Source organism: Mustela nivalis, assembly GCF_964662115.1.
Source record: "Mustela nivalis genome assembly, chromosome: 11".
Lineage (NCBI taxonomy): Eukaryota > Metazoa > Chordata > Mammalia > Carnivora > Mustelidae > Mustela > Mustela nivalis.
The window spans coordinates 95,431,235-95,456,921 of NC_139030.1; the positions used below are offsets into that span (position 1 = coordinate 95,431,235).

At 40.5% G+C, this 25,687-nt stretch overlaps 2 protein-coding genes across 5 annotated transcripts in view; one reads left to right on the top strand and one right to left on the bottom strand.

The window, feature by feature from the left end:
- PLEKHM3 (pleckstrin homology domain containing M3) overlaps positions 1-25,687 on the top strand; it is a 1,279,556-nt gene that overhangs the window by 124,921 nt on the left and 1,128,948 nt on the right. The window lies entirely within an intron of this gene.
- Positions 1-25,687, bottom strand: part of LOC309843964 (uncharacterized protein) — a 75,397-nt gene that overhangs the window by 36,184 nt on the left and 13,526 nt on the right. Inside the window, exons 2-3 of the mRNA XM_082690061.1 lie at positions 19,336-19,471; positions 12,046-12,096 (exon numbers count right to left, since the gene is read on the bottom strand). Coding sequence (XP_082546187.1) covers positions 12,046-12,096; positions 19,336-19,471 — 187 coding nt within the window. The remainder of the gene's footprint in view (positions 1-12,045; positions 12,097-19,335; positions 19,472-25,687) is intronic.

Genomic DNA, 25,687 nt, shown 5'->3' on the forward strand with positions numbered 1-25,687 from the left:
TATGTCTTTCTTGTTCAGGACCAACTAATCCATCTCCAGAGCCCCCTAGAATGACTGCTTTTTGATGTTAGCTTATTTATTTGATGATTTACTGATGAGTAAGTCTTCCCTCACTCTATTTCGCAATAGGAATTAAATCATAACATGTAGCCTCTCTGAGGGTTAAATCCTATGTTACTTCTGTTGTTTACACCAAATAGAGGGGACACTGATTTCATAATTAAAAGCCTCATATATTTAGGTGACCTTGTTTACCTAAGTAACAACTTACGGTTAAGATCCTGAAAGCCTTTCGTATGACGTGACCTTTCTGTGTCAAAGGCATTGTGTATTATGCCTTAAAGGCAAAAATATATCACAGCAGTGCTCTTGGCCAAGGAAATGGGGCATGGAAGGAAACAAGCCAAATAAGCAATAAATTACCATAGATGCGTGTGTCCGGAGTTACTCTTTTAATCCAAATTACTAAAGAATGGTCATTCTTCTTCCCTAGCTCTCTGTCTCTCCAGAAATATGTTGCTATATTACTATATTTCTGATACAACTTAATATAGGCCTTCAGTATCCTCATTTGGCATTCCTCAAAGTATGAGATATTAAGAACAACATTTTGGGGCACCTGGGTGGCTCAGTGGGTTAAAGCCTCTGTCTTCGGCTCAGGTCATGGTCCCAGGCTCCTGGGATCGAGCCCCACATTGGGCTCTCTGCTCACCAGGAAACCTGCTTCCTCCTCTCTCTCTCTCTCTCTCTCTGCCTCCCTCTCCACCTACTTGAGATCTCTGTCAAATAAATAAGTAAATAAAATCTTTTAAAAAAAAATAACATTTTTGAGGACATACTGTACTATTTACAGTTCTGCCAGCTTTACATGTATCTCATCATTTGACCCTCACAACCAGCCTGTGAAGTGGGTATTATGGTTAAGCCCATTTCTTAGATGAAAACCTTAGGCTGAGCAGGTTAATAACTTGCTCAAAGTCACCAGTTAGTACATGGAAGAGTCTCAGAGTTTGAACTCAGGAAGGCCAGGTTAACCAGTGCTTTTAATTACTGTGCAAGGACACCTCTAATTACGTGGAATTTCTACCAAAACTATATTGGTCGGTACAAGAGATGCTTCAGACAGTACATGGACATGGCATTAAATGACATTTAATTGCATTATGCGAAAATTATTCCCTTCAATTCTCTTTCTGTCCTTGAGGTTAAATTAAACAAAGATTTATTCTGGTGCTGCTGTGACTTGAACCCTTAACACCTGCTGATCTGATCTTTTTTTTTTTTTTTTTTCTTAACAGAGTTGGCAGGAGGCTCAGCGTCTTCCAGCCAGTTGTGTTATCTTGATTTTATGGCAAGGGATACTGGTTTCCATTTATGGTATTCATATAAGGCCTTCATTTTTAAATAAACTTACTTGAGTCAACAAATGACTCCATCTAAACAAAGCATTAAGTAAATATCGCAGGTGGGATGCAGCTATGACGACGTTTGTGAAAGTGTTTTCACATGACTCAAGTTTGGGAAACACTGTCCTGATTCTTCTATTTTGAAGTTAACTTTAAAGCAGTGGGTTTGGCAACATTGAGAGATTCCTTCGTTCTAATCAGAAAGTTCCCTACCTTCCCTCTATGGATTGAGGGCTCATCTGGGGGCGGGGGGAGTTTTCACTAGATTATACAGAAAGGAGAAAAATAATACAATGTGGGGTATTTTTAATACCACCATATAGGCTAAAAAAATTTTTTCTGAAATCATATTCTATCTACATTTTTAGTTTTAAAATCCCATTACTTTCTCGTGAAATGATAGTGATAGTCAATAGGGTGTTTGTCTTTCAAATCCTTATTTAGAAGAAGTAAAAATTCGAGACCTTAAAAAAAAGTGGTGCTGATCCAGAAAACATGAAATTTGGGTGCCATTGCTCAGTCACCATTCATGGTAGGATTCCTCTTCATTGCCCAGCAGTCTCGAATACTTCAGGAAGGGTGATATGGAATCATGCCAAGCTCTTTCTAAAGGGCATTTCAAGCATTTTCTTCAGGGAAATTATTAAAGAGATTTTGCTTATGAAATTCACTCGTGTCTGTTCTCGGGTTTATAGTTTTCATATCAAGACTGCAGTGCTAATTATTAATAAAAAAGTTTTTCAAAGATGAGAGATCTCTGAAATAGTTAGTATGAGCACCCAGTCCACTGAAATACTTATATTTGCTAAAATGTTTATTTCATTTTGCACTTCCAAAGTGGAAAGTTCAGAGCACAACTGAGAAATACTTGAATAGTCATTGGGTTTTTTGTTTGTTTGTTTTCTTTAATGTTGCTGCTGTTGTTTCTGGGACTCAGGAGATTGGAGAAGCTAAAAATCTTGGACATATTTAAGAAGAAAAGTCATTTTTCTGTTTTTTCGTATCATGCTTTGACCAACACATTATTTTACTCTGAGATTTCAGAGCTGATCTAGAAGGAAGCCATTTGGAGATGCAGAAAGAGTTGTAAAAGGAAGAGGAGGCCCCAAATGCCCAGTGTCAAGGAGACTAGAGTTGGAAGGGTTAATTGTAAGGCTAAAGCACAGACAAGAAGCAAAGTTCAAAGACTCCAGCAAAATTTAAGATGATTTGTCAGGATAGGTCTGAGTTAGCCAGGGGAGATCTGGCAAGTTCAAAGCCAGCATTGGCCAGCAACCCCAAATCAACATGATAGCTGCCATAGTCAATGTTCTAAGGAAGAAAACAAAGAGAGCTCTCAGACCTGAGACAGTTCGAGGCCTCTGGTGAATATTACTGGCTTTCATGTTTTTACTTCACAAACTCTTAAGATGTCAGAGTAGCCCTGTCCCTTACATGGCTTTCCTTGTACCTTAAAGAATTGTTATGGAAAGACAGCCAGATTCTCATCTTCATGTGCCCAATGACCTCAGTTTCAGCAGCAGAGGGCAATGGTTTGTTCTGGTCTGATGCTAAGTCCCATATCCGTATGGAGTCCTTTGTGATCCAATACAAGGAGACCTAGACCAGACCCATCAGACTAATGTCCTCTTTTTTCCACTTGGGAGTAGCCATGACCCAGAGTACCTGCAGAAAGCAGGGCCAGACTGAAATATGTGGATGCCTAAGCAGCCTAATATCCTGGCATCTTACTCAATGGTACTCTTTCAACGTGCTTTGAGTATGTACTCAGAATATTTAATATATTTAGTAGATAGGGGAAAAGTGAGAGAAACTCATTATCAATAAAAATACATTATACTTCTCTCTTTTGAAATGAAGTATTTATTACATGCTCTAACACTAGCACTACCTTTTTACCTTATTTGGAATGGGATTCCTGATAAATGTTTCCATAACTCTGAACTTGCTCATGTTAGTCACAGCCTCTCCAATATACATGGATATAATTACAAAGTCTTGATTAAAATATACTTTTTTCTGGCTTTCATCTTAGCAAAATGTTTTCAATTTTTTCATATACCAAATCTTGTCATCATCATTATCAGTTTTTCTTTTTCTTGCCCAGTCGACCTAGCTAGAACCTTCAGTAAAATGTTGAATTGATGTGTTGAGAACAGACATCCTTGTCTGGTTCCTGATCTTAAGTATAAAACGTTTGATCTTTCATCATTAAATGTACTTTTGACTGAGTTTTTCCATGGATAGCCTGTATCTGTTGAAGTTCCCTTCTTTTCTTAGTCTGTCAAATACTTTTTATCACAGAGAGATGTTGGATTTTGTCTAATGCTTTTTTTTTTTTTTTTTCCTTTTTCTGGGGGGCATCTACTGAGATGATCATGTTGGTTTTGTCCTTTATTCTATTAATATGGTCTGTTACATCGTTTAATTTTTAGATGTTAAACCAACCTTGTATTTCTGGGATGAATCCCAACTGCTCATAGGTTGTTTTTTTTGTTTTTGTTTTTTTTAAAGATTTTATTTATTTATTTATCTGGCAGACAGAGATCACAAGTAGGCAGAGAGGCAGGCAGAGAGAGAGGGGAAGCAGGCTCCCCACTGAGCAGAGAGCCCGATGTGGGCTCAGGCTCGATCCCAGGAGCCTGAGATCATGACCTGAGCTGAAGGCAGAGGCTTTAACCCACTGAGCCACCCAGGCCCCCCAGTTTTTAATTCTTTTTATATGTTGCTAGATTCACTTGGCTAGGTTTTGTTGTTGTTGTTGTTTGTTTTGTTTTGTTTTGAGAGGGAGCACGGTGTGGGGGAGCAGGCAGAGTGAGAGACTCTTGAGCAGGCTCCACTCCCAGCACAGTGTCTAACACAGGACTTGATCTCCCAACCCTCAGATCACCACCTGAGCCAAAATCAAAAGTCAGACGCTTAGCCGACTGAGCCACCCAGGCGCTACCAGCTAGTATTTTTTTTTGAGGATATTTGTATCTTTTTCCAACTGTTTAATTCTTATTTTTATTTGCAATTTTTACAGAATCAGTTGATGGACTTTTATGCAATGAAACGAATATCTTACACCCATATTAAGTGATTGCTCAGATGACTGCAAGCTGCTTCATTCCAAGATGCTTTCCCTAGCTTACAGTTTCTCTGTACATGTGCTTACCACCAAAATGCTCAGTACTTAATACATAAAGAAGTTTCTTGGGACACCTGGGTGGCTCAGTTAAGTGTCTGCCTTCGGTTCAGGCCATGATCTCAGGATCCTGGGATCAAGCCCCGCATCAGGCTCCCTGCCTGGTGGGAAGCCTGCTTCTCCTTCTCCCACTCCCCCTGCTTGTGTTCCCTCTCTTGCTGTGTCTCTCTGTCAAATAAATCAATAAAATCTTTTTTTAAAAGTTTCTTAAAATTTCCATTGCTATCCACTTATTCTCTAGAGGGACTAGTTCACATTTGCCAGTAATTTAAGGAGAAGCTATGGAAACATGAGCTCACTGGCACCTTATTTCCAATTTATTTGGTGACCAAGTGTAGTACAACTTACCAGTTCCATGCCCTGGCACTGGCTGGGCCACACCATAATCTAACTCTGATGACATTGGACTCTAATGTTTGGGTTCATAGTCCCTGATAGTCATAGAAGGGAACTCTCAGGATATCTTTCCATTTTATATTGTGCCAGCTATGGTCTGGGACAGCATAATCAGAAAACAATATTCATATCTTCCCCTTTCATCACTTTCTTTGGGAGAAAGGAGACAGAACACCTATCCAAGCACATGGTACCAAAGCCTTGCCAGCTGGTGGTGAAGTCACGTGTGTGAAGCCTCCCAAGCTTAGAGTGCAGGGTTCAATAAGGACAACTTGTTGAGCAGGTATAACAGGTACCAAGACAGACTCAGATCTGCCTTTTCCTCTAAACTAACTGCATCAATGGAAAATGATTTTTGTTATTTGATTAGAGCTTTAGGCTTAGGCAACTCTCATTGTGATAACTTAGGCTTTTTATAACTGTTTTCAGAGGAAGAGAGACAAAGAAAACAAGGGAGAACAACTCTGACCATGGTCTAAAGCCAGGCTTCTGTCACTAAGCAATAAAGAAAAATGCTCAAGTAGCCCTTGCATAAGTGGGAATTTGCGGTTGCTAAAGCTGCCCATTCCCCAAACGACTAAAATATGTTATTGGCATTTGGCACTGTTTCCTATGTTTTGCTCTCCTTAAATTTCTCTTTAAAAGAGTTTGAGTTTAAAGGCAGAACCACCGAAAAATGCAATTTAATCATAGAACTGTGAAAGGCCGAGTTAACCCCAGGATGCCCTGTTTTGTTTTGTTAAACCAGAACTTTGAACCAGGCTTATTCCCAGGGGCTGCTAGGAAGTCTAAGGGTAGGCAGAAGGGAAGGAAAAGAGAGAGGCAGAGGAAAGAAAAGGACTAGGCCAGACCAGCCCCGGGATGGCATCACCATGCACCAAGGGCTTCCCACCAAGTGACTCCAGGATGTACACTGGAAAGAGGAGCAGGAGAAAGAGATAGGAAATTGAAGAGAGAAAACTCAGAGCCAAGGGCAGGAGTGGAAGGGCGCACTGGTGGCACAGTCTCCCATACCACAGGCCGTCACAGAACAGAACACTAGACTTCCAATGGCTTCTTGGCCCCAATTCACTTTTTTAACAGTGGTATTTTCCCCCAGATTATTAAAGTATACTCATGTCACAGAATTTGGAAGTACAGTTACTAGGGAGAAGGTAACCATCAGGCAGCAGGGCCAAGAGGTTCAGATCCCAGCCCTTGGCAGACCAGAGTTTGGGTCCCAGGTCCACTGCTCAGCATCCTCACATGCAGTGAGGGAACATAAGATCTCACAGTGATGTGAGGGTTAAATGAGATCACTTACCTAGCCAAGGTGAGCTACTGCTGCTATCACTAATTACTATTAGCCCACCAGCATGGTTAATAATTACATATACATCTGGCTAGTTCTTTTTTATGCATGTATTAGGTATAAAACATAGCTCATTCTTCACAGTATATAAATGTTAATCTTGCCTTAACTTAAATAATCTTCAGAGGCACTAACTCTTTTGTCTTGTAGAAGATTCCATTGCTGTTGCTTAATGCCTTTTCCTTTTTATTAGATATTTAGGGGTTTCCAATTTTGTATTATAAATAACACTAAGATATACATTCTTGTATAAAATCATTTAGCTTCTGATTAAGATAAATTCAGAAGAGGAATTATTATGGTCAGGGTTTGAACTTTTTAAAAGCTCTGGATATAGTTTACTAGATCAATACCTGCCAACATGGGAAGTGCGCCCCTCAGCATTAGCCACTGTTATTTTATTGTTTTAAGATTTATTTATTTATTTTTTAGAAAGAGGGAAAGGGAGGAGAAGCAGGCCCCCCACTGAGCAGGGATTTCCCCATGCAGGGCTCAATCCCAAGACCCCCAGGATCATGACCCAAGCCAAAGGCAGCGGCTTAACTAGCTAAGGCACATACAGGTGCCCCAGCCATTGTTATTTTACACACACACACACACACACACCCCCAGCCATTGTTATTTTACACACACACACACACACACACGCGCGCGCGCGCGCGCACGCGCCACATGTGCACCGATCTTTGATAATTTTAGAGGCCAAAAAAAGGTTTCTCATCATTATTTGACTTTGCATATCTATTTTTTTATTATTATTTGGGAAGCTAAACATTTTTTTGTATGTTTATTACTACATTTTAAAAAAAATGATTACATTTTGGGATGCCTGGGTGGCTCAGTTGTTAAGCACGTGCCTTCTTCTCAGGTGAAGATCCTGGGTCCTGGGATTTAGTCCCGCATCAGGCTCACTGCTCCGCAAGAAGCCTGCTTCTCCCTCTCCCACTCCCCCTGCTTGTGTTCCTTCTCTCGCTGTATGTCAAATAAATAAATAAAATCTTACCAAAAAAAAAAAAAATGATTACATTTTTTGTCCATTTGGAACAGGCTATTTTTTCAGTTTGTTCGCATGAGTTCCTTATACATTAGGTGTCATTTTTTCCTAGTTTGGTTGTTTGCCCTTGGATTTTATATATGATGTTTTGATAAAAATAAGTTTTCAACTTTTATGAGATCAGATCTGTCCACTTTCCCCTTTTGTGATGCTTTTCTGTGGCTTTAATTCCCACAAAGCCTTTCAGAATCAAATAATTTGCATTTTCTTATCTATTAAAATAATTTTGTACGTTTAATAATTTAATGTTTCTGGGATTTATTTTTATTCATGCTATAAGTGAGGTTATAAGGGTTTTTTTCCCCAAAAAATGGTTAAGCAGTCATTTCAGCTCCTTTTTGAATAGTCTGTCCTTTCCATTCTGACTTTTGATACCACATTCTTCATAATCTAATTAGATGTGTGTCCTGGGGTCTGTTTCTGAGCAATCACTCCTGTTTCCTCAGTAGCAAGTCTAATCGCCAGTATCAGTCATGTGAATTTTATGATATTTTCCTATCTAGTAGCACAAAAATATATCCTCATATTCTTGTTTCACAAAATTGTCTTACTTATGCATGCCCTTTTGTCCCTCCAGATCAACTTTGGAATTAACTTGTCAACTCAATTTACTTTTTAAATTACTTTAGTAATTGTACTGATTCCAAGTTGAATTTTTGTAGTTTTTCTTAACAGTGAGAATTCTTAGCTCCGGACTTGAAAAGAAACACATTTATGTGTTTAAATTTATGTAAGATTAACCAGCTAAAGAATTAACTTATTTTAAGGACACCTGGGTGGCACCAGTCAGTTAGTGTCCAGCCCTTGGTTTCTGCTCAGGTTGTGATCTCAGGGTAGTGAGATCGAGCCCGGCACCAGGCTCCATGCTCAGCACAGAGTCTGCTTGAGAGCCCCTCTCTCCCTACCCCTTGCCCCTCCCTCCCGAAAATAAACAAATATTTTCTTTAAAAAAATAATTACCTTCTTTTATCATCTTAAATACAAGTATGATTGAATGTTCCCAGCAAATGCTGCCAGGACTTGTCAGGAGACAGTTGCAGAGCCGGCCACTTCCTGTCAAGTTAGGAGACTTTTCCAGACTGCACATTAATATTCATTTTTGAGGTACAGAGGGGCTGAACATGTACCAAATGTTCAAATGCTTCAGTATTTTTTATTCTACATAATCAACAAGAATGTTAGCTATTCCAATGACAAAATGCTTTTCAAGATCAGTTCAAAAATTGCCCAGTCTGGCCTTTCTGGCTGCCCACAGAATCCATCCTCCATTGTCCTCATGTTTGGAAAGCTGACTAGCTCATCCCTCAGGAATTGTACATGTCCCGGGAGTTCATGAGTCACATGTCCCCTGGAGGCTCTGCTGAAGTGTATGTGGTATTTAACTGGCAGCAGCTCCTCTGCCCTCTAGGCCCATGCCATGAAACCGCAACCTCTTCTGGTCACAGACTTGCCCTTCTGTTTGGGCAGAGTTGCCATTTAATTGTTTGGCCCTGGGGCCTGCAGTAGGAATATTCCAGAAATACTCCATTTCAGCTTTTTAGGATGCAAAGGTTGAATGCACTTGGAAAGGCCCGAAGTGGAAATGGAGCATTAACCTCCTTAACAAGTGATCTGTTGACATCTGTGGAAGGCAGCAGAGCAAGATGGGGTCAAGTGGTAGCTAGAATCAAAAATGCCCTAGAAACTAGGGGACATTTGGCCACATAGGAGAGCAGGACAGGGCCCTGAAATCATAAGGCTGGAGTTCAGACTCCAGCTTTCGTGCACATTGGCTCTCTGACTACAAGACAAGACCCTGAATCTGTCTCCATTTACTTAACTGTAAAATGAGTAGCCTACTACTTATTTGGGGCAGTTACAGTAAGAACTGAAGGTAAATATAGAAAACATCAAGAATTCTTACATGGGGCACCTGGGTGGCTCAGTGGGTTAAAGCCTCTGCCTTCGGCTCAGCTCATGGTCTCAGGGTCCTGGTATCGAGCCCCGCATCGGGTTCTCTCTGCTCAACAGGGAGACTGCTTCCGCTCCTCTCTCTGCCTGCCTCTCTACTTGTGATCTCTCTCTGTCAAATAAATAAAATCTTAAAAAAAAAAAAAAGAATTCATACATGATGATAGCAATAAATAGTAGTTATTAAGAGCAAAACTTTTTCAGGGAATGACAAGGTAGGTTGGCATCGTGAGAGCAGGAGATGGATGCCCAATAGATAGAAACTAGAAGCAAGCTTGGAAAGACAGGATGTGTACCTAGCTTGTGGGAAGACCTTGGAGGGCATGCTAAGGAGTTGAGAACTTACCTTCTAGGGGCTGAAGAAGTTTCAAGGGGTTTTCATTAAAGAAATGCCAGTTGGGAGAGCCTGGGTGGCTCAGACAGTTAAGCATCCAACTCTTGGTTTCGGCTCAGGTCATGATCTCAAGGTTGTGAGATGGAGCCCCATGTTGGGCCCCATGCTCAGTGGAGAGTCTGCTTGAAGATTCTCTCCCTCGGCCTCTCTCCTCACTCATGTGTATGCATGTACACGCACACACTCTCTCTCAAATCTTAAGAAAGAAGAAAGGAAGGAAGGAAAGAAAGAAAGACAGACCAGCTCTAGAACATACTGAAGTATAGTGTTTACAACTGGGCTCTGGGAGTCCAGCTCCCTACTCTACACATCTAAGCTGAGCAACCTTGGGCAAATGAATTAAGCCTTTTAAACCTCAGTTTTATCATCTACAAATTGGTAATGAGAAAAATATTGACCTTTTAAGGTTCTTGTATATAATAATAATTAATTTGATGCTCACTGTGTGCCTGCAAACGTTCCAAGTGCTTGACTTGTATTAGCTTAAAGAAAAAAAATGAATTAAAAAGCTTCAGTGGGAACTGGCACAGATTCAACAGTCAGTCACTGCTGTGGGGGTGATGCAATGACGGATACCATTTTTATCACTTGGTCAAATCTGTGTTTTATGATGGCGTAGAGAATGGGTTGGCGTGGTTGGGGCTGGAGACCGGGAGAGCAGGTAGGACAATAGTAGTTTCACACACATGTTTAAAAATTCATTGAGTTGTACCTAAGATCTGTGTACTTTATCTTCTATATATGATACCTCAATTAAAATATATGTATGAGAGATAGCCTCTTCTCACAGTTGACCTAAGCGACTCTACAATTGCCTGGAGTTCCAATTAGCTGAGTGCTCGTCACTAAAAATAAAATAATAAATAAATTTTAAGAAATAAAAGTGACTGAGGGAATGAGGTAAAATCCTTTTTTCAGTTACCCATGTTCCTGAAGAACAGAAAGCCCAAGGAAAAGCAAAACCTCTACAACCCATTCAAAACTATGACCTGCTTGACAGTTTTCCCTCAGCTAAAGCCACCAGCTGTAGCAAATGCTATCGAAAGAGTCGTCTTTCTTGTGGCCTAGTGGCATAGAGATGCTGGAAGGGAGAAAGGCAGACTACTCGTGTGGAGAAGGAGGTTAGAGGCTGGACCAGATCACGGATGGTCTTCCCTCATCCCTCTGAAAAATTGGCTCTTTACAGGCCTTCCTTTCTTGGGACCCATTTCCATTTAGATTTTGCCGCAACTCTGAACATGTCACATGTGGGCCTGCTATTCAAAAACGCTTTTCTCTTTGAGCCTGATCTTATCTCTAAATGTTGTCCTGTTGTAAAATCAGTTTTCATTTTTTTGTTTAAGACCAAGTCTAAGGCAGGTTAGTCAGTTCATTGACTCTTTCTTGGATTGACACCAAACTACATGATAAAAATGTTCAAATTGGGTAACAGACTTGCCCTGCACAGTCCCCTGGGTGGTATGAAATTATTGTGACCTCTGAATGTCTGGGGAGTGGATTAAAAAATAGGATATCAATACTGTTTCTCCCTCTATAGACTACAAAAACACCCATGTAACACTATAAGAGTTTGGGGACCAGCCTGGTGATCAAGATCAAATAATGTGCCTCGGGGGAGGGAGCCCTGGGGTCAGGTCATTTCTGAGAGGGCAGGAAGGAAGAAGCAGAGCTGCAGAAGGGCACTGAAAACATTTAAGTGAGATTCGTCAAAAACGCAATATACATCCTGATTGCTTACCTACTAACTCCCAGTTAGGTATTTAAGGAGATAAGATTAAATGTCTAGAATTCAGTGATAATTATGTAAACAAAAACCTGACCTTAAATCGCCTGGTATTAGATAGGGCTATTGACAATCCACATATCTTGTAAGTCATTCTAATTGAATGGGGCAGTGTTACCTTCCCAAACCTAAAAACACCTGTAAGTCAGGGAACATTCTGATTAGACAAACAGGTCTCCTTAGATACAAGCTTTAAGTCTAATGCAGTCAGGACAGTTTCCCTGATAGGCAGTTTTCAAGAACTTTTGTGAAAGTGAACATATTATTGAGACAAGTGAAAACACAGGCCATATAAAACCAAAAAAGGAAGGTCTTCTACTTTTTTACACTGTTCATGTATACGCATATGCAAATTTCCTTTATATGTTTCTAAAGCCATGCTTTATAGAGCTGTCACTGATTTTTTTTTAACCAACTTAAACATTTACTATAAAATGTTAACTCACATGTGTTATTTAAACATCCAGAAACGGAATTTTTATCTATATATACATACTGAAAGTATGAAAAGGCTAGTTACTTACAAACTGAGGCCTTGGGGACAAGCAGAGCAGCCTCCAACACGTCCAAAATGGCTGGAGAGAGGAAAGCAGACTGACTTGAGGCTTTTATTGTGGTTGGGGGGTGGGCCTCGGAGAGGATTCCCATAGGAAACAGGAAGTTGGGTGGTTTGAATCTCCTGCAGGTGCTAAAGCGAGAACACTTGGGCTGCCCATCAGCTTGCCCAAGTGTGGGGGTGCAAGAAGACGCAGGTGTGGACCTTAAAGCTGTTTGCAAACATCAAAATAACATTTAACTCTGTATTACAGACATCATCTACACAGTCACCAATTTGTTTTTCCAGTGTTACCACCTAAATTTCTCTTCCCTCTCTACTATTACCACCCCTCTTTTACTTCTAAGAAGTTACCACCTTTGAATGTCTGTGATAGATTTCTTTCCTTTTTTATTGAGGTATAATTGACATATGACATTATATCCATTTCAGGTATTCAACATGATTCGCTGTTGTGTGAAAAAATGGTCACCACAGCATAAATCACCATACATTATCAATAAAATTTCTTTTCTCATGATGAGAAAAAAAATGTGATGATAAAAAAATGTGATGATAAAAACATTTTTTATCTTGTGATGAGAATTTTTAAAATCTACTCTCTTATAAGGCAACTTTCAAATATGCAATATAGTATTAATTATGGTCATCATGCTGTACATTACACCCCAGTAACTTAATTATTTTGTAACGGGATGTGTGTATCATTTGACTCTCTTCATCCATTTCATTTATCACCACCGCCCTCCCCACTGCCACCACACCCAGCAGCTATCACCAGCCTGTTCTCTATATCTGTGAGCTTGAGTTGGTTTGGGTTTGCCATGTTGTCACAAATGGCAAGATTTCATTCTTGTTAATAGCTGAGTAATATTCCTCTGTGTATGTGTCAGTTTCTGTATCCATTCACCGATTGATGAACACTTAGATTGTTTCTGTATCTTAGCTATTGTAAATAATGCTGCAGTGATCATGGGAGTGCAGATACCTTTTCTTGTTAGTATTTTTCACTTTCTTCAGATAAATACCCATAAGTGGAACTGCTGGATCACATGGTGGTTCTATTTTTAATTTTTTGAGGACCCTCCCTACCATATTCCATAGTGGGAGTGTTAAGGACGGCTTAATGTTAAAATCTGTTTAACTATTAGGGCCTGCTTAGCTAAAGCGACTCCATATTGCCTAGGTAGCCATATTGTTGTTTACATCCACAGACTTCATTCCGGGAATAAACGCTCCAGTAGTTCCTGGTGTCGGTTCCGGGTATCAATTCCGGGAGTAAACGCCTTAACAATAGAAGCCACGTACCTTGGGTCTGTGGTGATGCCCTATAAAACCAGCCTGTGAGATCGGGAGGGGGTCGCTCTCCTCGGAGGCGGCCCTGGTGGGTCAGTCTGACTTCTAATGCTTGGCATAGAATAAAGCTTTTTGCATAACTTTCACTTTGTCTCAGTCTCGTTCCTTTGATAATGGACCCCAACAGGAGCACCACATTCCCACCACCAGTGCACAAGGGTTCCCCTTTTCGCCAACACTTGTTATTTTTTGTCTTTTCAGTAACAGCCATTCTAAAAAATGCAATGTGGTAGCTCACTGTGGTTTTGATTTCTATTTCCATGGTGATTGGTGATGTTGAGCACCTTTCATGTACTTGTTGACCATCTGTATGTCTTCTTTGGAAAAACTTCTATTTAGGTCCTCTGCTCATTTTTCTTTTTTTAACAAGCTTTAATTCACTTTGTTTTTCTTGTATAAAACTATGTGGTGGTGAGATGCCTGAGTGGTTCAGTTGGTTGAGCATCTGACTCTGATTTCAGCTCAGGTCGTAATCTCAGGGTCCTGGGATTGAGCCATTCATTGGGCTCCACTGGAAGTCTGCTTGAGATTCTCTTCCTCTGCCCTTCCCCCTGGGCATGTGCATGTGCTCTCCTCTCTCTCTTTCTCTCTCTTTCTGAAATTAATCAGTCTTTAAAAAAAAAAAAAAAAAAAACTTTGTGATGCCTACAGCTGAGGCCTGGGTCTTCTGCATAGAGACTCAGGTGCAGGTCTCTACAAGATGATCAGTGAATTCCTGATAGGGAGACTTGGTGAACACAGTCTCTTTCCAGAGGTCAGTGGCGAGAGCCTTATAGGTTTTGGAAATGGCAGCAAAAGTAGCCTTGGCAGAGTTGCCCAGGGTGGCAGTGCAGCCCCTGGCCAAGGTGTACCTCTGCCCATTTTTCAATCAGATTTTTTTTTTCTGTTGAGTTGTAGGAGTTCTTTATATACTTTGTATATTAAATATCTGATTTACAGATATTTTCTCCCATTCACTAGTTGTCCTTTTATTTTGCTGATGGTTTCCTTTTTTGTGTAGAAGCTTTTTAGTTTGTTTTAGTCCCACTTATTTATTTTGGCTTTTGTGGCCATTGCTTTTAGTATCAAATCCAAAAAAAATCCTCACAAGACTGATGTCAGGGAGCTTTCACCTGTGTTTTCTTCTAGGCATTTTATGGTTTCAGGTCTTATATTCAAATCTTTAATCCATTTTGAGTTAACTTTTTGGCATTGTATAAGCTAGTGGTCCAGTTTGATTCTTTTATATGTGCCTGCCCAGTTTTCCCAGAACGGTGCATTGAAGAAACTATCCTTTTTCCATTGTATATTCTTGGCTTCTTTGTTATAAATTAATTGACCATATACCTGTGGGTTTATTTCCAGGCTGTCTATTCTGTCCCATTGATCTGTGTGTCTGTTTCATGCCAATACCATATGGATTTGATTACTATAGCTTTGTAATATAGTTAGAAATCAGGTACCATGATACCTCCAGCTTTGTTCTTCTTTCTCAAGATTTGCCTTGGCTATCATACAGATCTTAGGATTGTTTTTTTCTATTTCTGTGAACAATGCTATTGAGATTTTGGTAGGAATATAACTCAATCTGTAGATTTCTTTGGGTAGTATGGACATTTTATCAAATACTAATTCTTCCAGTCTGTGAGCACAGAGTATCTCCATTTATTTGTGTCTTCAGTTTCTTTCATCAGTTTTTCTTATAGTTTACGGTGTGTAGTCTTTCATCTCCTTAAATTTATTCCTAGATATTTTATTCTTTTTTTTTTTAAAAGATTTTATTTATTGGAGAGTGAGAGAGAGCAAGCATGTGGGGGGGAGGGTCAGCAGGAGAAGCAGACTCCCCACTGAGCAGGGAGCCTGATGGAGGACTTGATCTGGGTCTCTTGAGGATCATGACATAAGCCGAAGGCAGTGGCCCAGCCAGCTGAGCTACCCAGACGCCCCTGTTTTATTCTCTTTGATGCAGTTGTAAATGGGATTGTTTTCTTAATTTCCCTTTATGATATTTCATTACAGATTTCTGTTTTTAAAGTCTTCCCTTCTCTCCCCCAACATACTACTTTGTAGAGGTAGCTTTCATTAACTATAGCTGGTCTGTCTTCTAGACATTTCTACACATTACAAATGTTAATTTTTAATTCAATTTAATTTTTTATTTTTTTGCAAATGGGATCAAGCAATACTACTTCCTGCATCTTGCCTTTCTCACTTAATAGTATCCTGTAGACTTCTAGGCACATGTGCACATTGTGTAGATAAAGATTAACCGGCTACATAGTATAGAGTTATCTTAATTTTTTTTTTAAGATTTATTTTATTTATTTTAGAGAAATAGAGAGAAAGCCCAAGCATGGAAGAGGCAGAGGAGAGAAATCTCAAGCAGACTCCCCACTGAGCACAGGACCCACTGCAGGACTCAACCTTACAACCTCAAGATCAGGACCAGAGCCAAAACCAAGAGTCCGATGCTCAATCAACTGAGCCACCCAGAGTTAGCTTAATCTTTAACCAGTGCATTCTTTCTCTACTAGAACCAGTACTGCAGTAAACACCCTCATATATTTCCCTGAGCACTTGTGTAACTACATCTGTAGTGTAAATTAGTGAATACGACACTGCCAGGTCAAAGGGTAGATGTGCTTTGTAGTTTGAGAAGTATTGCCACTTGCCTTCTGAAAAGGTGGAACCAATTCTTACTTCCATTCAGTATCTTGAGAGTACCTGTTTTCCTACCCCTGCATTAGTTGTCTATATCAACAGTTTTTTAATCCTAGACAATCTGATAAAAAGTAACTTCACAGTATTATTTTAATTGGCATGCTTTTCCACTGTAAGGTTGAGCATCTTTTTTATGTTCTTTGCCATTTGTAGTTTTTATAAATTGCCTATTTATTTCATTAACCTGTATTTAAATTATATTATGGGTGTTTTTCTTATTATTTTAAAAGAACTCTTTCTATATTAAGAAAATGGGCACTTTTTGGTAATGACGGGAACTGCCCTTCCCAGTTGGTTACTGTCGTGCCACTTTGTAAGTGGTGTTTTGTATTTTACTAACTTTTTTAAGGTTTATTTATTTATTTATTTGACAGAGAGAGAGAGAGATCACAAGTAGACAGAGAGGCAGGCAGAGAGAGAGAGAGAGAGAGAGAAGCAGGCTCCCTGCTGAGCAGAGAGCCCGATACGGGGCTCGATCCCAGGACCCCGAGATCATGACGTGAGCCAAAGGCAGCGGCTTAACGCACTGAGCCACCCAGGCGCCCTGGTGTAGAAAATTTTACTAATTTTTAAATTTTATCTATTCACATTTATCTCTCCTCTAGGGCTTCTAAGATTATAAAATATTTGCCTCATGTAAATATTTTTTATCACATTTTTCTCTAATATTTTTGTAGTTTTAAAATACTTTTAGAACTTTCTTTTTACATTGAAATCTCCTATGTAAGGGCACCTGGGTGGCTCAGTGGATTAAGCTGCTGCCTTTGGCTCAGGTCATGATCTCGGGGTCCAGGGATCGAGTCCCGCATCGGGCTCTCTGCTCAGCGGTGAGCCTGCTTCCCTCTCTCTCTCTCTCTCTCTCTCTCTGCCTGCCTCTCTGTCTACTGTGATCTCTCTTTGTCAAATAAATAAATAAAAAATTTTTAAAAATATATAAATAAATAAATAAATAAATTTCCAATGTATCTGCAGCTATTTTTTTATGGAACGAGTTAGAGATTCAGTTTTATTTTTTTCCATGATATCTAATCAGTTACCCCAGGATCATTTATTAAGTAACTTATCTTTCCCCACTTTTATTGTATAGTAAGTTCCCATGTGTATTCGAATCCGTACCCTGGGTATACAGATGTCCAGCATATGGATGCCACAAACACAGTAGATAATATTCTTCAAAAACAGGATGTATGAAATCGTAATCAGTACTGTGCGGTGAGTGGTGGTTTACTGCTTGTTGACTCCTTGAAGCAAAGAAGAGAAATTACCAGCCGTCTTGAGACAATGGCACGCCAGCCAATAAAGAGCACCTCCTTCGGTTTATGGGCAGGGTTGTTTTTCCTCATGCCAGTAATCCAGCCGCTTACTAGATCACAGCCTTCTAGCCAAAAACTCATTTTGGTTTCTCATTTAATCTTAGGCATTGCTGGTCTCATAAAAGCTGTTAAGTAATAATAATGGTGAGCACTTACGTTGTGCTTTTAGTCCATAAGTGCTATCTAAACTTGAACTAATTAAAGGCATTGATGAAAGGAAGGGATTTGCAGACGTCTTCCGGAAAACTCCTATCTGGTTGCACACCTGTGAGGGGAGGATTCCTAAAAAGCATTAGCTCCCCCTTTGAATGGCACTCAGCAAGCAGAGGAATAAAAAGCTGGTGACATTATTTCACTTCTTTTGAAAATTTCCTTGGCTATCTTCTAATTAGTCTGGTCAAACTCACCTTTTATCTATCTCCCCAGATACTCCTTTTCTACATTCCTGGGGGTATTCAGCAAGCTCCTTTTGATGTTCTCCCTGATGGTTAATCACAAAATCATAGAATCTTCAAACTGAGAGGGATCCTTATTGATCCTGCAGTTTCGAATGACGTAGTGCCGTCCCTTTATTCCGTGGATGAGGAGGCCGAGCACAGAGAAGTGAAGCGACTGACAAAACGGGTTGTGCAGCTCACCAGCCCCAAGGCTGGGACTGAAGCCTGGGCGCCCCACTCCCCTCACAGCCCTCCGTCAGCGCTGTCCTTGGTTCTTTCTGTGAGCATTTCAATTTGCCTTGACTATTTAAAAAAAAATTTTTTTTTCTTTTCTGTTTCCATCCTTTCCCTACTTCTCCTTCCCTTCTTTACTTTCTGCCTTTTCTGACTCTCCTATCCGTCCATGATCAGGTAATTTTGCTTTTATTTCTCCTGGTGTCTCTGTATCCCTTCAAATGTGGAGTCTCTTGTTGTTTTCTGGGAAGATCTTTTATAGTGGTCTCTCTGAAAAGCCATCCTTCTCTTATTTCTCCCACAGTTCATGCATAGAGGGAGTTGTTTTGTTTTGCTTTGCTTTTTCCAGCTGTAGCTGCTTCTCCTTTTACGAAGCTGCTTCTCTAGTTTTGGTAAGTAGGCTAGGCTTGAAGTTAATGTTAAGTCCATTTTTGTCACAGAACTTGTGGCTGCTTTAACTGGTGATTTTCCCAGTAGTTTAACCATGAATAATGTAATATTTAAAATCATATTCCGTATTCAGAAGACAACACAAGATGTGACCAAATACCGTTATACAAGGAGCAAATATGTTGGACCAAAAAATCTTCCTGTAAACCAGCGGCAGATCCAGCTCGGTTCAAATTTGTGGGTAGATGTCGATGCAGATGTAGACAGCACATCTTGCCTCCAGGCCAGGACTGAAATCATTTAGAAATCCTCTGTTTCTACATGGTGGGTCAGTAGGCACCCAGGGACCTCAGAATTCCCAGGCTGAACCAAACCTAGACGCTTCAGTCTGACCTCGGATGCCCTTAGGAAGGCCCCTTCCTAGAGTAATGAAAGGTCCTTGAGGAAGGGGGATCTGAATCTGTCACCAAACAGCCGGGTGATCTCGTGCAGCTCACATCACCAGGGCTACAGTTTTTTCAGATATTAAGTAAGGAAGATGAGTTTAAAAGACCATTTAGGGCTTTTCCTTATTACTCTTCAGTGAGTCAGTAATATCTTAACTAGAGCCAAAATGAACATTAGAGACCTGCATATAATTTATTTCAGACATAACAACTAAGTAACTCAGTAGGGAAGCAAAATTCTGCTGACCGTACCATGAGAATTTTCTGGGACTATCTCAATTTAAAATTCTTTAATCTATTTTCCTCATAAATATAGTACCTCAGTCAGACCATGTGACCTGTCTTGGGGCTCACGGCGCGTGGACCACATAATTGTACTCACCCTTTGCAGTGATGCTTCCACTGAAGTTCTCTAGTGGCCCCAGAGGCACGTTACCCGCTGCAGAGAAACTCTGTCCCAGCCCGTATATTTTTATGAATAAGAAATTCATGTTCTTGGGTTCACCTTTGCCACTCACCTATTAAATGAAATTGAAATTATTTTTCTTTTATCCCCTGAGACTTTTTCCAGTGGGAGGCGGAATGCGATTTGATGGAAATGATGACCACTCACAAATCTACCCAGTTACATCAACCAGATTAAATTGTCACATAGTTTACAAAGTCTAAGTAGAAATTGTCCCATTTGGGAGAGGCTCAGACAAGAGCTAATTGGTAACCTCCTAATCCACCTGCAGTGAAGTGCTTGATTAGCCAAAGTTTCTGTCCTGTGAGCGGGGTGGGGAGCAGCTGATCAGAGTTTTGTTTATGCCCCAACCTCCAGCCCTGAGCCATTATAGGGACCTCAGGGGCGCCTGGGTGGCTCAGTCAGTTAAGCATCCCAGTCTTGGTGTCCGCTCAGGTCATGATCAGGGTTGTGAGATCCAGCCCCTCGTCGGGCTCTGCATTCAGCAGCAGCAGAGAGTCTGTCCTCTCCCTATGCCCCTACCCCCACTCAAGCTGTCCCTGTCTCTCTTTAGAAAGAAAACGAAAAGGAGCTCAAAGGCTAGTTATGGGAAAATGGTTTTTTGGGTTTTTTTTGAAAATGGGGTTTTAACAAACTTTTTGAAATAGGAAAATATTACACTAGTTATTTTCTTTTTCTCCCCTTTTTAAAGTAAGTTCTACGCCCAATGTGGGTGAACTCACAACCCCGACATCCAGAGTCCCATGCTCCGACTGAGCCAGCCAAGTGCCCCTGGTTATTTTCTATTTTTAAGAAAAATAATATGGTGGTATATTTTTTTTTTATTTTCTATGTTTAAGGACTTACAATTAAGAATGGTAAAATTTGGAATTGAATGAAGATGAGTGTTAGGGTTTTCAAACCTGAGCAGAATCTATGGACTGTTTTTTCCTAGCTCTCCACAAACTCACCTGACCGAGATCACAGACTTCATGGTACCCATGTGTTAAAGTTGAGAAATGGCACTCAAAGGCAAAATAGTGACCACAACCTTTCACGGTCCTCTGGGCCAAGCATATGCAAACTAAATTATATTTGAAATCATTTTACAGTGTGTAGCAGTTTTGGTTCTTTCATTTCATCAAGCTTGCTTGTTACTAGTGAGTGGCAGGGGCTTTGCTTACCATGAATGGGGTCTTCTGGTTAGACTTTTACGGAGGGGCCCTCTGTCGTGTGCAACGGCGCTCTTTATCAGTGTTCCCAACAGTTGCCCAGAATCTAGATGTTACACGATGGCCGAGGAATGCTTGTATTGGAATGGAAGGGAACTTAACAAATCAGGGGAAAGGAGTGAGCCAATGCATAAAGAAATTCAATGAGAAAGAGTTTCTTCTTTTTTCTTGCCCAAGTTACTAGTGGTCTGTCCCTCTCCCCCCGTAAATTTTGAATGGTGTGGTGGTGCCAAGGGAGTGAAGGTAACGGACATAAAAGAATCATTTGTGCCCTTTTGCCAATCCCACAGATCTCTATTGGCCACAGACCTTGAACATGACACTGCAATTTCCTGGTGCCACACATGAGTAATAAGCAGCTGTTTCTGAAACTGTGGTTTGGAGAAGGCAGCACTAGGTTATTTTTTAACTTAATTGTAATTTTTGATTGGTCTGCAAGAAAGTAAATCAAATAAAGTCTGTTGTCTTAGTCTGCAAGAAAGCCATAGGCCTCAAATTCCAACGCTGACCGTCTTGACCAGAATAGAAAGGGGGGAAAATGTGTGTATCCCTGAGCTGGAAGTTCAACCAGGCCGCTTCCGTGGGCTGCAGTCCCACAGGAAGGGTCAGCATAGTTGGTGTATTGGTCAGCCAGCTGGAGGATGGAAAGTGACACTGGATGGCTCCTTGAGTTTTAGAAGTACCTGAAATGACGCATGCAAAGCATTTGTAGAAAGATTGCAAAAGTAAACAATAGCAAAATTAGGCAGAAGATAGCATCTTTTTTTTTTTAAGATTTTATTTATTTATTTGGCAGACAGATCACAAGTAGGCAGAGAAGCAGGCAGAGAGAGAGAGAGAGGAAGAGAAGCAGGCCTCCTGCTGAGCAGAGCCCAATGCAGGGCTCTATCCCAGGACCCTGGGATCATGACCTGAGCTGAAAGCAGAGGCTTAACCCACTGAGCCACCCAGGTGCCCCAATAGCATCTTGATGTCGTTGCCTTTTGTCCTTATCCTTGCATGTGATGAGAGGACACATAATTCTAAATCACAGATGAAAGTGTGTATTCTTCGACTACCTGACCAGTAAAATACCTCTGAAATAATCACATATGCACACCCTCCCACTAAGTCAGTCAGACTTAGTACCTTCCTTAGTACAAGAAATGAAGCGTAATGGAAAACAGAAGCAAACTCATTTTGCCTCTTTGGGGCATCTGCCTTTTCTCAAGCAGAGGGGGCAGTTTGGTATAGGAAGGCAAAGGAGAAGTGCAGGGGCTTGGGAGATGTGGGAAGAGCTACAGATGTTTTCTGCTAATTACTTTGTCATGATTTTGTTCACGTAGACTGGCCACTTGGGCAAAGTCAGTCGAAGGGTAAATAAACCTCATGTCAGTCTAGTTCACCTCCACTCCTGACATCCTGAAATGACCACTTGGTTAACTAAAACCACTCTCTTTGTTACACTAAACATGGAATGGCCTTGTGACTTTTGACAGATTATTCCAAAGTTATATTAACCTGTGCTAATTACAAGTAAGAAAAGATTAAGAAGGACAGTTTCCCAGTGTTGCTAAGGTGTTCTTTTATGTGAGTGATACAGCTCAAGCTTGAGATGTGTTAAATGTCTCTCCCCAGCATTCTGCCTTCCACGTGAGCCCCGTTCTCTTACTCATAGCAGTATTAAAGGGAATGGAACTGACCTCTACCTTAATTTCTACTGATCCCATCCAAACAGAAAGACACTTTGATGCCTTAAAAATGACATACAGGGTGCCTGGGTGGCTCAGTCGGTTAAGTGTCTGTTGATTTTAGCTCAGGTCCTGATCTCAGAGTTGTGAGGTCAGACTCTGCGCTGGGCACGGAAGTTGCTTGAGATTCTCTCTCCCTCTCTCCCTTGGTCTTTCCTCCCCTACTCCCTACTTGCACTCTTTCTTTCTAGTAAATAAATAAAGTCTTTAAAAATGACATATTTAAAAAAAGGCCTTTATCCCCCCCCTCTGCTGTAAATCTCAAGTGTTTGAAAGAAGGAATGAATCTAAATCATGAAAGTTTCTGTTTAGATTAAGATAAACTAATCGTAAGCAATTATTTATTAATTGTTCTAAGTTAGACATTGTGTCCAGTGCTTTCGTTTTATTAGATCTGATCCATCCTCAACCCTGCAAGGTAGATATTATCCTAATTTTTCTGTTGCGGAACTGAGGCTTGAAAAGGTTAAGTAACTTGCCAACGTCTCGTGGCTGGCAGGCGGATGAACTAGAATTTGTACTCAGATCAGCTTTGCCTTTTCCACTCTGCTGCTTCCCAGTACCCAGAGACAACTAAGTTCTAAGGCAGTATGGAAAACTCTGTAATGTCAGCCTCTCTGGGAGAGATGAATCAAACTACCACACACCAGAAAATACAGCCAAGCTGTCAAGAAGCAAAAACGACGATAGTCAGATTTGGTTTTGTTTTGTTTTGTTTTAAACAAGCTTTGGCCGGTTTTATTAAGGAAGCAGTTCTGTGGTTTACTTTGTCCTGATCAGTCCTGACTTGCTCTCAGTGATATCAGAATCCCCTGGATCAACTCTGATCTAAATGCACAGTTCGCAGAACTTCTACCCTGCCAGGCCCTGTTGACGACGGCGGCTGTTGTCTCAGGGCAGTAACACTCCCTAGGCAGGAGCTCCAGTTGGGGGTTGGCATACAGAGTTCTCATGTCTGACTTCTCTCAGGCTTTGCCCTTTTGGGCCAACTTGCTGGCTTGTTGGACATTGGACTTTGTCCAACCCATAGTCATTTTCCAGGTCCAGTGGCAACCTGGCGGCTCTTTTCTATGTTGTTCTCAGTTGGAACATGAAGGTAGTGGCTCCTCAGGCTTTGGTCTTCTTTGAGGCCACCATCTTCGTGATGTTTATGGAATATGTCCCTAACCTCAAGCCCCCACCAGGATGGCTAGGAATTGGGAGTGAAAGCTACAAGACTCTCGGAGGCAGGAGGAGGTGGTAGAGTCAGGACACTTGATTTCTTTTTAAGCAATTATCCAGAGCAAAGATGTACCTGATTTTTATTTTTTAAAGGATGTGGTCACTTTTTAAAAGATTTTATTTATTTATTTATTTTTTTATTTGAGAGAGAGAGAGAGAGAGAGAGAGAGAGCACACGAGAGTGGGGTAAAGGGCAGAGGGAGAAGCAGAGTCCCCGCTGAAGGGAGCCCGATACGGGGCTTGATCCAGGAACTCCAGGATCCTGACCTAAGCTGAAGGCGGAAGTTTAACTGGATGAGCTACCCAGGTCCCCCTGTAATGTCTAGTTTTTAAAAAGAACTCGAGGAGACTTCACACCTAGCACTTAACTTCTCTTAGTGATGAAACCTTTAGACCAGAAGCCAGAAGAGTGTTTCTATTTCCAATGCTGTTAGCAGTTGTATTCAAAGACAGGCTCTAAACCTCCTAAATTTATCTGTACCTCTGCAAAATTGTAAGTATGAGGTTTTCTTTTCTATAATATTAAAGAATTGTACATAAATTCTAAAATAAATGCACAGACTATTACCTCATTTTTCTGGAGGAAAAACTTTCAGCATCTTCAGCTCTTTGGCACGTGGCCATGACCCTAAGCTAACAAATAGGAAGAACAATTAATCAACTATAAGCAGCAAAAAAAAAAAAAAAAAAAAGAAGTTACTGAACAGCTGAGCAGCCACCAGCTCCACGCAGTCCTATGCTCCTCCCTAAGTCACACAGCAGAATGATTGAAAATATTTGTGACACAAAGACAGCCCTAACACGCAACTGTGCTGCCCGGGAGAAAAACAGGAAGGCATCCCTGGTCAGTCAGCAAGAACTCGTGTCTGTGGCAGAGAGAGGATATTGAAAATAACCGTGAGACTCAGTCTTTGCCTTCAAGCAATTTACATTCTTAGACTGCTCCATATAAAATCACCATTTTATCAGTCGTATTTTTTTTTTATGTTCAGTCTAGTTGGATAAGCAAAACAATCACATGTTAAACAGTACTAAAGAGTACAAAACAGCATCAAGTTCTGTGTTAAACTATATGATATAAAAGTAAATCCTACGAAGCACAAGAGATCTATAACAGCTGAAGTAGCCAACGATGGCTTTCCAGATCAAGCTGACTAGATCGGAGCCATGAAGCCTTGGTGAAATTTAAATAAGTGTTAAGTGAAACCTGAGGTAGAGGAAAGGACATGACTGAAGGCACAGGAGAAAGAGGAAGCATATTCTATACAAGGAAAAATTTTCTCGCAATGGAAGATACATAGTAAAAAATAGAAAATAAGCTTGGATAAGTAGTGTAGAATCAGCTTACGGAGACACTTGCACACCAAGCAAAAATGGAAGCTCAGGTCTTGTCCAGTCCCCTCATACACTGAGTACCTAGAACATAGTCACTCAGTAGCATTTTACGAAATGAATGAGTAAAGTGTTCTTACTAATAACAAAATGAGAATTCACCAAGATTCGAAAGAAGAGATGATACTTGATAAAAATGATATCCAGAACTGATTGGTGTATATGCAGGATGGGCCAAAGGGAAAAGACTGGCATCCAAAAATAAAACTAGAAGATGATTTCGTTAATCTAGAGAGGAGTGATAATAGCTGGGGCAAGATAGGAAGAAAAGACTTGCACCAGAGATATTCAAAAGAGAACCAGCGTGAACATTGAAAACATTATGCTGAGTGAAAGAAGCCAGTCACAAAAAACCCATATATTGTATGAGTCTATTTATATGAAATGTCCAGAAGAGGTAAATCTATAGAGACCAAAAAAAAAAAATTACTGGTTCCCTAGGACTTGGGGGAAGGGGGACAGGTTACAGGGGAAGAGGGAGTAACTGCTAATAGGTACAGGGTTTTTTGCAAGTGTTGATGAAATGTTCTAAAATTGACTGTGATGATGGTACAGAACCATTTAATTGTAGACTTTATGTAGGTGCATTACATGGCACATGAATTATATCTCAAAGATGTTATTAAAAAGGAGAGGGAATTAATAAATATGGTGAATGACAATATATATGTGTTTGATGGTGTAAAATGAACCATTCACTGTAGACTACGTAAT